Source organism: Chinchilla lanigera, unplaced genomic scaffold (genome assembly GCF_000276665.1).
Source record: "Chinchilla lanigera isolate Chin_1 unplaced genomic scaffold, ChiLan1.0 scaffold00127, whole genome shotgun sequence".
NCBI classification, from domain to species: Eukaryota; Metazoa; Chordata; class Mammalia; order Rodentia; family Chinchillidae; genus Chinchilla; species Chinchilla lanigera.
In genome coordinates this window covers 1,518,830-1,532,279 of record NW_004955528.1, presented here as the reverse complement: position 1 = coordinate 1,532,279, position 13,450 = coordinate 1,518,830, and the positions used below count along the sequence as shown (strand labels likewise).

The 13,450-nt window shown below is 59.2% G+C and overlaps 1 protein-coding gene across 1 annotated transcript; it reads left to right on the top strand.

Moving 5' to 3' along the window:
- Window positions 1-29: 29 nt before the first annotated feature.
- Window positions 30-13,114, top strand: LOC102026791. The gene is made up of 2 exons (XM_005410017.2): window positions 30-1,763; window positions 12,893-13,114. The coding sequence occupies exon 1, from the start codon at window positions 36-38 to the stop codon at window positions 1,035-1,037; it is 1,002 nt and encodes a 333-aa protein (XP_005410074.1). The 5' UTR covers window positions 30-35; the 3' UTR covers window positions 1,038-1,763; window positions 12,893-13,114.
- Window positions 13,115-13,450: the final 336 nt, after the last annotated feature.

Here is a 13,450-nt window from a genome sequence, read left to right as displayed (position 1 = left end):
ATGGTCTGGGTTCCTGAGTGGCCCTGCAAGGAAGCATGGCTTCCGCATGGCTGGGCTGGAGCGAGGTGTGGAGGGGGCGGGGTGGGGCACAGCCCTCCCTGCCTGAGGTCCGCCAGGAGGCTACTGATGCGGCTTTTCTGCTCAGGTGGAAAACTTTTGGGGAAGTGATTGATTCATCTGTAAGTGGGCAGCGGCTCCTGTGGACTCGGGCTGGGTTTGGGCTGGCTTTCCTGCCCTTTGGGCCCCCCCAGTTTCTGAGTGACCCCCAGATGCCATCTAGATGGATGCCTGGGCGCTGGGGGCTGGGCCTTGAACCTGCAGGGAGGGCTGGGAGATGGGGGCCACCTCTCCTGACTTCAGAGACCCATTCCGAGGAGCTCTCTGGGGGCAAAGGCAGCAGCTCGGGGATGCCAGGGACACTCCAGGAAGATAGGAACTGGGCAGTCTCTCGTGCCCTTTTCTATCCTTGGCTCCATGGAAATGAGCAACGACCGCAGCCACATGGAAAGCGGCACCAGATCCTCTCTTCTCCCCGGAAGCCCTTTCCTGCCAGGGGTACCTTGCAGCACCCCAACCCCCTCCCCATGTGTACTCTAGCCCAGCCCTACCTGGCTGCAGTTGCCGCAGCCCGGGGACCCAAGAGATGTGCTCAGGTGCCCGGGCACACTGTGGGCTCTGCGGAGACACGACCCTTCCTGGCTACGGGAGAGTCCAGACACCCTCTGGGCTGTTGTCTCACGGGGATGGGGCAGTCAGGTCACGCTGAACATCATCTTGCTGACAGGGGAGAACTGGGCATCCTTTCAGGTCCCAGGGCTACCCTCCAGCCCCACACCAGAGCTAGGGGCCCAGCTGGACCCTCCCACTCAGCGAATCCTGTTTGTGCTGGCCCGGCCCGCTGCAGCCCGTCCGCGGCACTCTCCCCACACAGGCACCGAAGGGACACTCTCCTCCCAAGTTCCAGCGGCTCACCTGCTGGCCTCACCTCCAGATCCCTCGGGTTTTCTCCTCCTCTGCCTCCTTTTCCTCCAGACTGAGGGCGGCCTCTCCAACCGTAAGGTCCCATTGGCCTCTTCCTTCATATTTTTCAGATTCCCAGTTCTTCACTGGGTGTGGAAGTTAACAGGGAAGGAAGAATCCTCTATCTCACTCCCAGAGAAATTTCAAAATGCAATAGGAAAATATTGATATGATTATGGGTTCCCAAGCGCTTAGCTGGTGCTTGCTAAGTTTACTTAAACCATCTTTAATGGGTACATTAGAAGCTGGTGTACACAGGGGGACTTCAGAACCAGGAAGGCGGGCCCTGCTGAGGCTGTGGCTGGTACTGTAGCCTGTGAAAGTGGTGCTTATGGGGGCTGGTGGAGGCTGGGCGGGCACAAAGGCCAGGCGAGGGGCTAGCCCCTCAGGGCTGCCATGGCTGTGCCGAGCCCTGGGTGCTGATGTGGGCTGTCTGCTCACCACCATTTCAGGGAGGCCTGCTGCACTGCAAGGCACAGGGGCCGCCCCAAGAGCCAGGAGGGGATGGAGGGTGCAGGAGAGGGGGAAGGGGGAGCCAAAGGAGGCGGAGGCTGGAGAGAAGCGCTCTCACTGGCCGGGCTCTCAGTGGCTGCTGCTCAGAAGCCCACTTCCGGGGATGTGGAGTCCACGGCTCACTTTCTCACTGACATCTTCAAGGAAGACACCGAGCCCACCTCCTAGGGATTTTCATCTGGGAAGGCAGAATTCACCAGGGACCTGCTCAGGAAGCTGTCAGCGCCCAGGTAAGGCTCCCGGTTCCCTTCTGGGGTCTCTTAGGCCACCTCCACCATGGGGAGCTCCTCATCCGAGCACAGAGAGCGGAGTTGTCCAGCTCCTGGGAGGAGGTCACTGGCCCTTGATGGGTGGCAGGCCTGTGCTGGCCTGTGAGCGGCTGGAGCTGCTCCCGAGTTTCTGTCTTCCCTCGGCCCCACTGCCCTTAGCAGGGACGAGGCACCTGGAGAAGTGTGAGCTTGGTGCTGCCTCTGAAATCTGGGCAGTGTTAGGCAACTGTTTAGGAAGGTGATTGGATTCTTGAGACTTTCTGGTGTGCACTGTCTGCTTCTGCCCCTCTTGACTCTGTGTGTGTGTGTGTGTGTGTGTGTGTACACATATGTGAGAGCGATGGACAGGAGTGCAGGGCTGGAAGGGACGACCAGATGCGCACTGGTGGTGGAAGAAAGAGCGTGGGCTCTGGGGTGTGGTGTTGGGCGAGTGCTGTGGTCTGGAGGTGCCTTCTCTCTCCCAAGCGGGGTTGGCTGGTGCTGCTGCCCCTCAAGCCACACGCCTGACTACCGAATCACCTGCTTGGGGAACATACTTCTTTATATGCCCATATGGACCTAAGCTATGGAATGTAAAGAAGTATGTATTTCAGGCCAGGAACGCTCGCGCCATACCGAGGGGCCATCCACGTCCTCAGCCAGTCGCCCAGGGGCAGGGGACCAATACACAGTCTGTGGCCAGGCGAGGGCTGGGCGAGGCTGCCTGGCGGCGGGACATCCGTGTCCCTGCCGGTATTGTTCTGTCACTTTGCCTGTGTCAGCAGGTGGAAGTGCTCGTCAGACATTAAATATTCAGTGTGCTGACTGCGGCAGAGGGGAGATGGCCTCGGGCAGGCGTGGGGTCCGGTGTACGGCTGGCGGGGGCTGGGGGAACATGGGGTCTTGGCTTGGAGATGTACAGTGATGGTAGCTCTGGGGGATCCACTTCCAGCCACCCTCAAAGAGGTCATGCGACCACCGACAGGGCCGTGTGTGGTCAGGGGCAGGAGACTGTGAGAGGTACGGGAGGAGCAGGGACTCCCCGAAGGGAGGCCTGAGATGAGGGGGTGCAAAGGAGGGAAGCGACTCTTGTCCACGTGGGCGAGGCCTCGGAGGAAGCAAAGCCTCCTGGTTGCCATCTGAGCTCTGTGGCTACACGGCCAGGCGGAGGAGCAAGGGGCCGGGCAGCCCCCGAGTGGAGACACTGCCAACCCTGGAGCTGTCCCAAGACCCTCCTCTCCCACAGCACCTTGACCACCCACGGTGATTAAGACAAAGGGAACAAAGGGGCTGAACCTGCCCATCCCTGGGCCCCGCAGCAATTCCGGAGGCCTGGGGAGGTTTGATTTTGCCGAATCTCCGGGCTCATTCTGTCTTACCTGCAGCCAGCCAACATTACTTTGCTTTTTCTTTTCCGTTGACTCCAACTAGAAGTACTTTTTGAGGTGAAGGCTGGTGAGGTTTCTGCAGAAAGCCAGTGCGGGGCCTAGGACTCCTGCTCCAGCCCGTTGTCTGGCCTGCTTTGGCATCAGGCCCTCTTCACCAGGAGAAAGGGTTGAGCTGGCACCCTTTGGGTCCCAGGCGGTGAGGACAGGTTTAAATCCAGGGCTGGACCTTCTTGGGGCAGACGAAGGGCAGAGGGCTCTGGGGAGCCCGGGCAGCCATGGAAGGGTGTGTGTGGTTTGCATCGGGGTCTCAGAGTGGAGGCTGCCTGCAGCCTGGCTGGGCTGGTGTTCCCCACACATGCCACCCCTGCACAGCCTGGGACTGCTCTCCCCACCTGTGTCAGCGCAGCCTTCCAGCCCTAACATGGCTGTGGCTGCGTGCGGCAGGTGCAGCTGCCCGTCCTGCCCCTGACCTTGGTGGCAATGTGATCAGGAGGGGCAGGCAGGGCCTCTGCGTCAGCTGCTGCCAGTGTTGGGTATGGGGGTAGCCAACCCAAGGATCCCCTGGACGAAGGAGCCGAGATAGTCGAGCTCATGGGAGGCTCCCCCAGCCTGGGAGTCTCAAGGTGACTAACTGAGGGGCTGACCAGGAGCCTCCACAGTGGAGGTCCCTTTCCAATCTCTAAGTCTTCTTCCGGAGGCTGTGTTTGCTCGTGACCTCTGCTCTGTGGCGCGGTTGGCAGGGCATGGCAAGGAGAAGGTAGCACTGTCCTTGGGTACTGCCTCCCTTTTGAGCAGTGTCCCCAGAGGAGTTGGTACCCAGCACCCCCGGAAGGTCATCTCTGCCCTACACGCTTCCAGCTCCGGCCACAGGCAGGGAAGTAGCCCGGTGTGCAGCCGCTGGGGCCATGGGCGGCCACAGACACACCACTGACTTCCGCGAGATGTGTCTGTCGTACATTAGAGCTTTATTGCAGGATGTGGTGTTTAAATAAAAGCATTAGTGTTTTGGAATTAGGTTTGACTGAGCAGTAAAACTAGAGGGTTTGCAGGGAGTGAGCTGTGGCCTACTGGTTATAAATCACCTCTGGTCTTGACCTGCTGAATTAAAAATGAGCATCTCTCGCATTCCTCCCTGGACACCCAAGCCCCTCTTCCTGCGTGTGTCACCACGGGCTGCTCCCTTGGGGACACTCAGGACCCGAGGGTTGGAGCGTCCTGTGCATGAGCCTCCACGTATTTCCACAAGCGGGGCCCAGCACCAGCCTGGTGTGCGGGTGCCCAGGACTTTATGCCACTGGGTCTTTGCATGGGAAGAAGGTACAGACTAGTGCACTGTGTCTTCCGCGCAGGACTTTTCCGTACCACCCAGACATGATGCCAGGGACGGGGAACTCTGGAGGAGAAAGCAGGCTGCCTGGGGGTGGGGGTCAGAGGGGATGCCCTAACCCCTTAGGATGCTCCTGCCAGCTCTGGGACCCAGGTGGGCTCGCAGCTGTGATGAGACAACTCACGACCTTTCCCTGTGCTCACTGGCTCAGGGATGCACCCTTGGGAGCCCTTGGGTTTTCCAGAACCCTCTGGAAGTGTTTGTACCATAGCACTCAGATGTTGGGTCTGGGCCTTGCTGGGGAACGGTAGCTGCAAGGACAAGGGGATCCGCAGTTCAGCCAGCAAACGAGTGAGATGCTCTGTTCTGTGCTCACAAATACAGCTATGCTCCAGGTACAGCTTCTGCCTGTGAGCAAGGCCAATTCTGAGAGGGGAGTGGGGCCTCCCGGGAGTCTGCGGGCAGTCAGGAGCTGCCGGGTGTGCACAGGCACAGGTCTGACGAGCACCCTTGTGTTTTTGTAGCCAGGTGGCCGAGTTGACTGTGGCAGCCCTTCTGAAGAGGGGGTTGCCAGCGATCCCAAGTGCATCACGTGCAATAAAGCATTTTATTGCATGAGTATTTCAAAGTGGGTGCAGGCCTGGTAAGAGCAGTCATAGAGGGGGGTGCTCTGCAGTTTCATCTAGAACTGTTGACCTCAAGTGAAAAACACCGTATTGAAGAATTAGTGGCTATTAAGTATGATTAGATTGACCACAGGATGGGTGTTTTAGCTGCTGCAGCCCAAGTCAAAGTAAACATAGCTTGAATTGCAGCCCCCCTATGCCCTACATTACAAAAGAGAGAAGCTGAGTAATCTTTAGGGCTAGGGCATGGCGGAAAATATACTACTAGCCAGGAGGGTCCTGCTGGGCCAGGAGGGCAGGAGGGTGGGTAGGGCAGTGGAACTGCATCAGTTGCTGCCACCTTAGCATAAAGGGTAAGCCAGCAACCTGAGAAGCTTGTGCCCACTCACCGTGCTGTGCATGTCCATTTGCTGAAGGCCTCTGACACTGCTGCCAGGCTCCCCGCCATTGGTGCCCAAGGGCAGGACACTTCCTCAGAGTGGCCAAGCCTGGGAGCAGAATGTCCGCTAAGGGTGACTGGGGTACCTCAGCACATGGTTTTCTGAGAGACCCGGCCTTGCCCACCAGCTGCCTGTGCCTGGGGTCCTGGCTGCATCACACCAGGAGCAGGCAGAAAAGGAAGGGGCAACATCAGCAACTCTTGGAGGCTCCGGTCTGCTCCTTCCTGGGCCCAGGACCAGGCTGACCAGCGCTTGGGACTTGGAGGGCTCTCGGTGTCCAGTGAGGACTGCGCTGGTGCTCCTAGTCCCAGGCCAGTCGACCCTGAGCAGGCCCATGCTGCGAGCAGGGGGGAGGGCAGAAGCTGCAGTGGCGGCAGCAGGAACAGTGCAGGCTGCTGCCGGATGCTGCTGGGTGCTGCAGTGCAGCCGCAGGCGCATGCAGGGCCACGCGTCTCAAGGGCAGGGATGAGAGGCCACCGCCAACAGCCTGCAGCCAACTCCTCAGATCAAGAGTCAGGGCCTCTGCAGAGGCTGGAAAACCGGGGCGACTCCCCCAGGCTTTCAGAGGCACAGTTGCTTCAGCCAGGTCTGCCTCTTTCCAAGTGGGCCGTGCCGGCTGGGTGCAACTGCGGTACCGGGAGAGATAGAGCCTGGGTACTTGCAGATCACTGAGTCCACCTGGGCAGACAGCAAGGGAGAGGAGACCCCCTGCAGGAGCGCTTCGCAGAAAGGTCATTCTTCCTGGCGTCCCTTCCCTGGAGCACAAACCCTGGCCTGGGCAGGAGCTGTGAGTCCTAGGCTGGGCTTGGCAGGCGCGTGTACACTTGCGTGTGTGTGCACACATGCATGGAGGACGGATTCTGGGAAGAGTGGGACAACGACCCGGGGTATTTTTAACTGAAGGGAGGAGCAACTTCAGCTGTCCTGGAGCCTGTCTCGAGCCGCCTGTGGGGACTTTGCGAGGCTGAAGGACACCCAGGGCAGATGTGCTGCCTGGGCCCCGTCCCCCTGGCAGGCCCATGTGCCCTTGGTCATGCCCAGATATGGCCACAGGGCCGTGCGCGTCTCCCCAGCTGCCAGCTCGCCATGGCTAGTATAAATAGTCCACGCTCTCAGCTGTCCCGCCGAGAGGCTGAGCTCGGGTGACCGGGGGCCGCAGCCCCAGGCTGACCCCGAAACCCACCCTTCCCTGGCGAGCTTGTGGCCTGCAGTTGCACGGCTCTGGCCTGGGCGAGGCTCCGCGCTCTGTCTTCTGAGTTCGCTCCTTGCCCGCCTCTCTCTGGGGTGTCAAGCCCAGGCAGCTTGCTGCGGTCCTGTACCAAGGGCAGAGCGGGGACTTTGCCCACTACAGGGGAGCAGAGGGACGAGAAGCTCAGCCCGGGAGGTGGGAGCAGGGCACAGGCTGGTCAGCCCTGCAGCAGGTGGAGGCTGCTGTGGGGTCCCCTCAGTCCCCATCTGTCCCTGGCTGCTCCCCCCTACACAGGACACTGCGACACACTTTACTGTGCTCCTTCTGAGGGGAACTCTGTGTCCCTCACCTTTAGCTCAGCGAGTAAGTCTCTAAGGGTGGATTTTCAACATTTCAAGAGCCCCATGAACCGGATGTCCTTAAGTAAGGGTGTAAAAGGGTCCTCCATCCTGAGCCCCTCAAACACAGCCTCACAGAGGCAGGGCTGAGAGTTCCTTGGTGGAAGTTAGAGGCTGGCATGCGCGTGCTGTGTGTCGCTGGAGCCTTCCATGGGCACATGCGGCCCTCTGCTCTTTCATGACGCCGTCCCTGGGCTCTGTCCTGGCGGCTACAAGTCCCTTGCTGTAGGTGGGTGGGTGCAGTGTGCCCGTGGGACCAGATGGCTCCTGTGCCTGCCGTCAAGTGGCTTTTCTCACCTGGGGGCACATCGGCCACTGTCCCTGGCACTGCCGCCCCTCCTTGTGACCTCAGGGCTCTGTGATCACGTCCTCAGCCATACCACCTTCTGTCTTCCTTCCACCAAACCAGTGTGTATGCTGGCCCTGCCTCTGAGATAACAAGACACAGAGATCTGTCCTGCCGTTTTTGCAAAGAACAGCGAAACAGCTGTGTGCCCCCTCCGGGCCCTTCCCCCTCTCGCCCTACCCCCTGCTCTGTGGGTCTATTTGAGGCAAAATTTATCTCTTGGAAGGGCCCTATCAATTTGCCATGCTCTTTTGTTGACAAGTTTATTAAAAACCTGGGCAACTCTGTATTAAACTTTTATCAGTGTTGAGAAAAAGTACATTTTTTTTGAATAGACAGAAAAGTTATGGATTTGGACTGGACTGGTCTTGTTGGCATTTGTCTGAGTCAGCATTCCTGGTACTAAGGAACGGGGCTGCTTTTGCGGTGGGAGGCAGGTTTGCTTTTGCCTTTTAATTATGGGTCTCCCCAGAGCCTGCCCCTTGGGATCTAGCGACCCCAAATGGAGGCCTCAGAGGGGCAGCCCATCCAGGGTTGCTAAAACTCACAAGGCCAACCATAATTCTTGGCTATTTTAATAATTAACCAAAATTTGGAATTAAAAATTAATTTCATGGTGAATTGGGGTGCTAATAGGTAATGCTGCTGCATGGAGAAGTGTTACGTTATTGATGCTTACATTTTAAAAGCTCCATAGTAAAGAAAATACAAAAAGCACTGAGACAGGCTTTGGTGATATCCTCCTGGGGCGGGAGGACGTCTGCCGGGCCGCCCTCCTTGCCCAGCAGGTGAGTGAGTGGACGGGGCTGGAGTGGCAGATTGGAGGGTCCACCCCAGCCTTTGCCTGGGCCCCTGGGTCTCTGTGATGCTTATGGTCTAGGGTGCAGCTGGCTCTGCTCTGTGGCCTCTGAGGGCAGTGGCTTTGGCTGCAGGTGTGACAGGTGTTGGCTGTCCTTCAGTAGAAGGCGTTTGGTGTCACATCTTCACAGAGGACGCTGGCCACGTGGTGTCCAGTGTGCTGAGGCAAGTGTAACTTCTGCTAGGGGGCGTCTGTGGTTTCTGGCCAAAATGATTTCCATCTTCAATGTCCTGGGCAGGGACTGTGGGTGCAGCCTGAGGCCAGAGGGACAGATGTCCAGGGGACGCTGCCCAGCTGTGACAGGCCGTGGAGTGGCAGGGGCCACAGGCTGCACGGGGCTGGCATCATGCACATGGCCACGAACCCACGTGCCACTGCCCTCTGCACTTCCCAAGGAGGAAGTTGAAGTTCAGCAAAGCCAAGGCAACCGCCAAGAACTCTCAGCTTGCAGTGTGAGGCTCCGGAGCCCAGGCCTTTCTGCCCCAGAGGTCAGGCCGGGGACAGCCGGCGAGCTGGCCCGAGAGCGCCCTCACTGCTGTGAATCTGGTTTGTGGTGCTGGCCTTGCAGGGCCCAGTGGATGTCTTGGGCCCTTAACAAGTGCAGGAATGCTCCAGGATGAGGTGGCAGCCACTGGCTGCCCTCCTGCCCCACAGTGTGCTCGCCCCACGGGGGCCTCCCAGGGTGAGGTTGGCCCCTCAATGACAGGGTCCTGGTGCGTATTCCCCGGTAGGGTCACTGTCTCTATCACTATTTGCTCCAATTATAACTAATTGGACACATACTGCATTTTCACAGCATCTAATTTTCCATTGATTTTAACAGGGCTGCGGTGTTTTCAGCAGCGATTATCTGTGTCTAGTATCAGTTGCTGCTTAAAAACGCTGAGTGTACTTCCCAGTGTGGGATGACTCCATCAGCAGATGTTTTAAAACCCATTTAACTGTTTGGTTCGTAAAATGCACCAACAGTAGTAACTGCTGCCTTGTTCTCTTTGGCACCCCAGTGAGGGGAGATTTTCCAGTGCAGCCGTGCCCCAGGACCCAGCACAGCCCCGCTGTCCAGGAAATGCTACAGTTCACCAGTAACACTTGGGCGGTCTTTCCGCCCAGCCCAGCGCCAAGGCCTGGGGCACCGAGCAGCAGCCTGGAGCTGTTCGTGCCCGTGCTTGGCAAGCGTACTTCTGGTGGGCCCAGGGGCTCAGTGGGGGTCACTCTGCTGTTTGGAGGTCTTTGCAGTCCTGTGGCTCGGAGGGCCCAGAGCAGGGGTGGCCCACGTCGCGGCAGCATGTGCTGGGGGGTAAGGGCAGGACAGGACAGCTTAGGGCTACAGCAGGTTCCGGAGCCTGAGATGAACACAGTGGTCTTCAGGAAGGCTGTACTTTTTGAAGCACCTGGCCTGTGGGCCATGGAGGAAGTTTAGGTGGCTTATGGGATGGCAGCATCTTGGCCTTCCTCAGAGCAAAAGGCAAAAGCTACTGTAGAAGTTTTGGAGGAACACTGGGGACGTCCCTGGGCAGCCCTGATGGCAGGTGAGACCCAAGGGTGCAGAGATCTCCGCTCACCAGGAAAAGCACCCACGCGAGGAGATTGACCGTGAGGTCTGGGAAGCCCCCAAGGGCCGCAGAGGTCTGAGCAGCTGTGGCCAAGCTGTGGACACAGCCCCCGAATCTCCCAGGGACACAGCCTGCAGCCCATCCCTTCCAACCTCGAACCAGTGTGTTGACAACTTGTTTGGCAGAGAATGACCAGAAACTGCCCCTGGACAGGCCCGCAGGGTGAGGGGAGCAGAGGCTGGCTGGAGGGATATGTCGGTCGGGCCCGGATGGAACACTACCCCAGCCTCAGTGACCTCCTGAGTGACTTGGACGGGCTACCCAGGGCAGGGGGTGAACAGCAGGAGACAACAGCCATGGTGCTTAGAGCCACCCTGGCTCCCAGGGAGCTTGGTGTTGCTGGCTGTGAACCACGACAGTGACAGCAACGTGGCGTGCCTGACTCACCGCCTGGGCACACGTGGCCACACCTCATGGGCTTTGCAGCACCCAGGTGCCTCGGCTTCTTCTGAGTGGAGAGACTAACTCCTGCCGGCTGTATTTATTGGCAAAGGCTGGGTCACCTACCCTAACAAGACGGAGGGATGACTGGGGACCCGCGTCCCCTTGGTGTCCTGCTCCTGTCACCTTGCTGTGATTTGCAGATGGCGCTGAGTGGGGATGGGCCAGGCAAGTGGGGATGGGTCTGTTCTTTGAGGCGGGAGGCCCTAAGGAGTCTGGTGGGGCAGCACCAGGCAGGAGAGGGAGGTTTGGTGAAGAAGCAAAGGTCTGTTCATTTGGGGAAATTTTTCCAAATCTGGCCACAGTTGGACAGAAATCAGGGCCTTCACAGGGGCCAAGGGGGGTGCAATGCCAGCGAGGGAAGGGACTGTGCCCTGCAGTAGGGGGTGCGGAATTTCCTGGGGTGGGATTCAGGCCTGATGTGTTGAGGGTGACAGTATCCGGATCCTCTTCCTTGGATCCCCCCACGGTGGCCGAGGCTCAGGGCCAGATCCCATGGTGGCTGAGTCTATTGCTCGTCAGATCTTCCGCTCCATTGGGAATATTGACAGTGGTGATGTGTGGATAACCACGGCTGGTGCGAGGTCCGAAACTGTCTTCATTACAGGGCAGTGGGGCTGGCCAGGAAGCTGGTTTCTGTCCTTCACCCAGAGCAAAGTGGGGGTGGAATGTGTGGGGCTGAGGGTACTGGCTGGTGGACCCCTCAGTCTCTGCCAGGGTGCAAGCCTGAGGAGCCTGGAGCCTGACCCTGCAGCCCCAGGGAGACTTCAGGGAGGCTTCAGGGCAGTACAACACGGAGCTTTGGCTGTGGGGAGCAGAGGGTGCTGCAGCAGGGGTGATCGGGGAAGGCACTGAGGACCCCAGAGTTGGAGCAGGCATGGGGAGGGGTTCACCCTACCTAGCCCTTCCCGGAAGGCCCTGGGATAGGCACAGGGCAGTACAGCCTGTTCCCGCTGCCAGGGGGCCTGAGTGCCTGACCCCACAGCCTGCAGAAGCAGGTGGACTGAGCAGGCTCTGCAGCACCGAGGGGGAAGGGGCCTGAGTGGTCACCCAGTGCTGCTCCCAGAAGGATGTCTACACCCGTAGGACGTGGTGTTCCCTGCGCTACCAAAGCCGCTCTGTCCCTTGCCCTTGCTCGTGATGGGTGAGTGTGTCGGTAGATTCCCACCCTGTGAGCCGGCACCTCAGAAGGTCAGCGTGGAGGGGGGGGGCGTATTTTGGCTCACGACTGCAGGGGTTTCAGTCCGAGGCTGGCTGTTTCTGGGCGGAGGTGCTGCAGGACGTCACGGTAGAGGAGAGCTGACCGCCTGCCAGCAGCCAGGACGCAGAAAGGGCGCTGGAGCAGAGCCAGGGAGGAGAGGCCAGCGCCCGACGCAGTCCCCACGGTCGTGCCCCATGACCTTTCCCTTCCAGTCGGCCCCACCCACTGCCTCCACCAGCACCCCAAGTGCCTGCAAAGTATGATCTCATCAGCGGGTCAAGCCGCTTGATGAAGTTAGGGGCGCTGTGATCCAATCGCTCCCCCAAAGCCCAGCAGCCTGCAACCAGGCTTTTAGCATATGAGTTTTGGGGACATTTCAGACCGCAAGAAAACCAATATTTTAAAAAGAAGCCTGCTTCTTCTAAGTCACCGAGGGGAGCTGTGCGTCAAGAGGCTGGCAAGGCTGCAGGGCTGGGGAGGGTGCAGGGCCCCAGAGAGAGACAGGTGTGGGCTCCCAGCTTTCCTACTTCACCTCTCACACCATGCCAAGTGGGGTTCGCCAGAGTAACCCAGCCTCTGCCCACCAGAGCATCCCCTGCCTTTATCCCCACCAGGTCACTGTGTGAAGGGCTCCACGGTGCTGTCCTGCTGACCAGAGAGCCTGTCCTGACTCAGCTCTGCTGAAAGCACGTGCTAGGTGGAGTGGGGTGGGCAGAGGGATAGGGCCCTGAAGTCTGTGGGCTCCCAACCCCCAGACGTACACCATGGGCAGGAGCCCAAGAGTCTTGACTGCCTCCTGGATCTCATGCTGGTGACCGGGCAGAAGGTCTTGGCAAAGCCAGGGGTCACTATATCAAGTCAAATGCAAAAGCTAGGGGTCCCTTCTCCCAAGGCACAGGGGTCACCTGCCTACTTGACCCTCCCAACACCTTGATGCCCTCAAAGGAGAGTTGCCGAGGGAGAGAGGAGGTCGTGAGTATACGACCATGAGGGCGTGTGTGAGGGTGTGTGTGTGCGTGTGTCTGCACGTGCATATGTGGGTCCTCACGCCAAATGCTGCAGATCTTCCAGGAGCCCCTCAGCCTAGTGGGTTCTTGGGAAGTGTGGGGCAAAGGGCCTGCGCCTGGTAGTGCTGCCCCCTCCCCAGCCAGATGCCCACCTGCTGGAGTCGCCTTCTCCGCGGATGGTACAGTTCCCCATGGATCTGGGAGCCAAATGCTTTGCTGAAGCTGGTAAAATGGAACCAAATCAACTGTTCAATGGATTTGGTCCCCTTCAACCAGCTGTAGCTGCGCATTGATTGCACCGCCCTGCCCGGCCAGACGACACGCAGCCGCGCTGAGGACACTTGCAGGAGGCCACAGGGAGGGCCCAGCGGGTCAGCTGCAAGTAAGCACAGCCCTGCGCACTGTCGGGGTGCCGGGTGGCCGAGGAACCGGACACTTTCCCATGTGAGGGCGGCAGCGTGCTGAGGTGTCCTTGCAAATAAATACTCACTTTCCACACCAGAGTTTTGCTTGAACATTGAGTCCTGGAACTGGGAAGGCGGGGTTGGGGCAGAGGGGCCGCCACTTTCTCCTTCAGAATGACCTCTGTGTGAGCCTCACCCTGAGCCTTTGCAAGGGTGGCATCTGTGTTGGCTGATGCCTAAGGGCCACCGTGGGACACGGTGGGCGTCATCTCTGGGGAGGCCTGGGCCTGGGGCCCCTCTCAAGAAGCTGGGGCTGGTGCCCCATGAAGTGCCACTCAACAGGTGTCCCTGGCTGTGGGCCACGGCACAGAGGCCCTGTGAGGTCTGCTGAGACACAGGCAAAGCCACCAGCGGGCACAGCTGCCGTTGC

What these genes read in the sequence shown, in the direction of transcription:
- LOC102026791 (XM_005410017.2), top strand. Translation starts at nt 36, where the DNA reads ATGGCTTCCGCATGGCTGGGCTGGAGCGAGGTGTGGAGGGGGCGGGGT.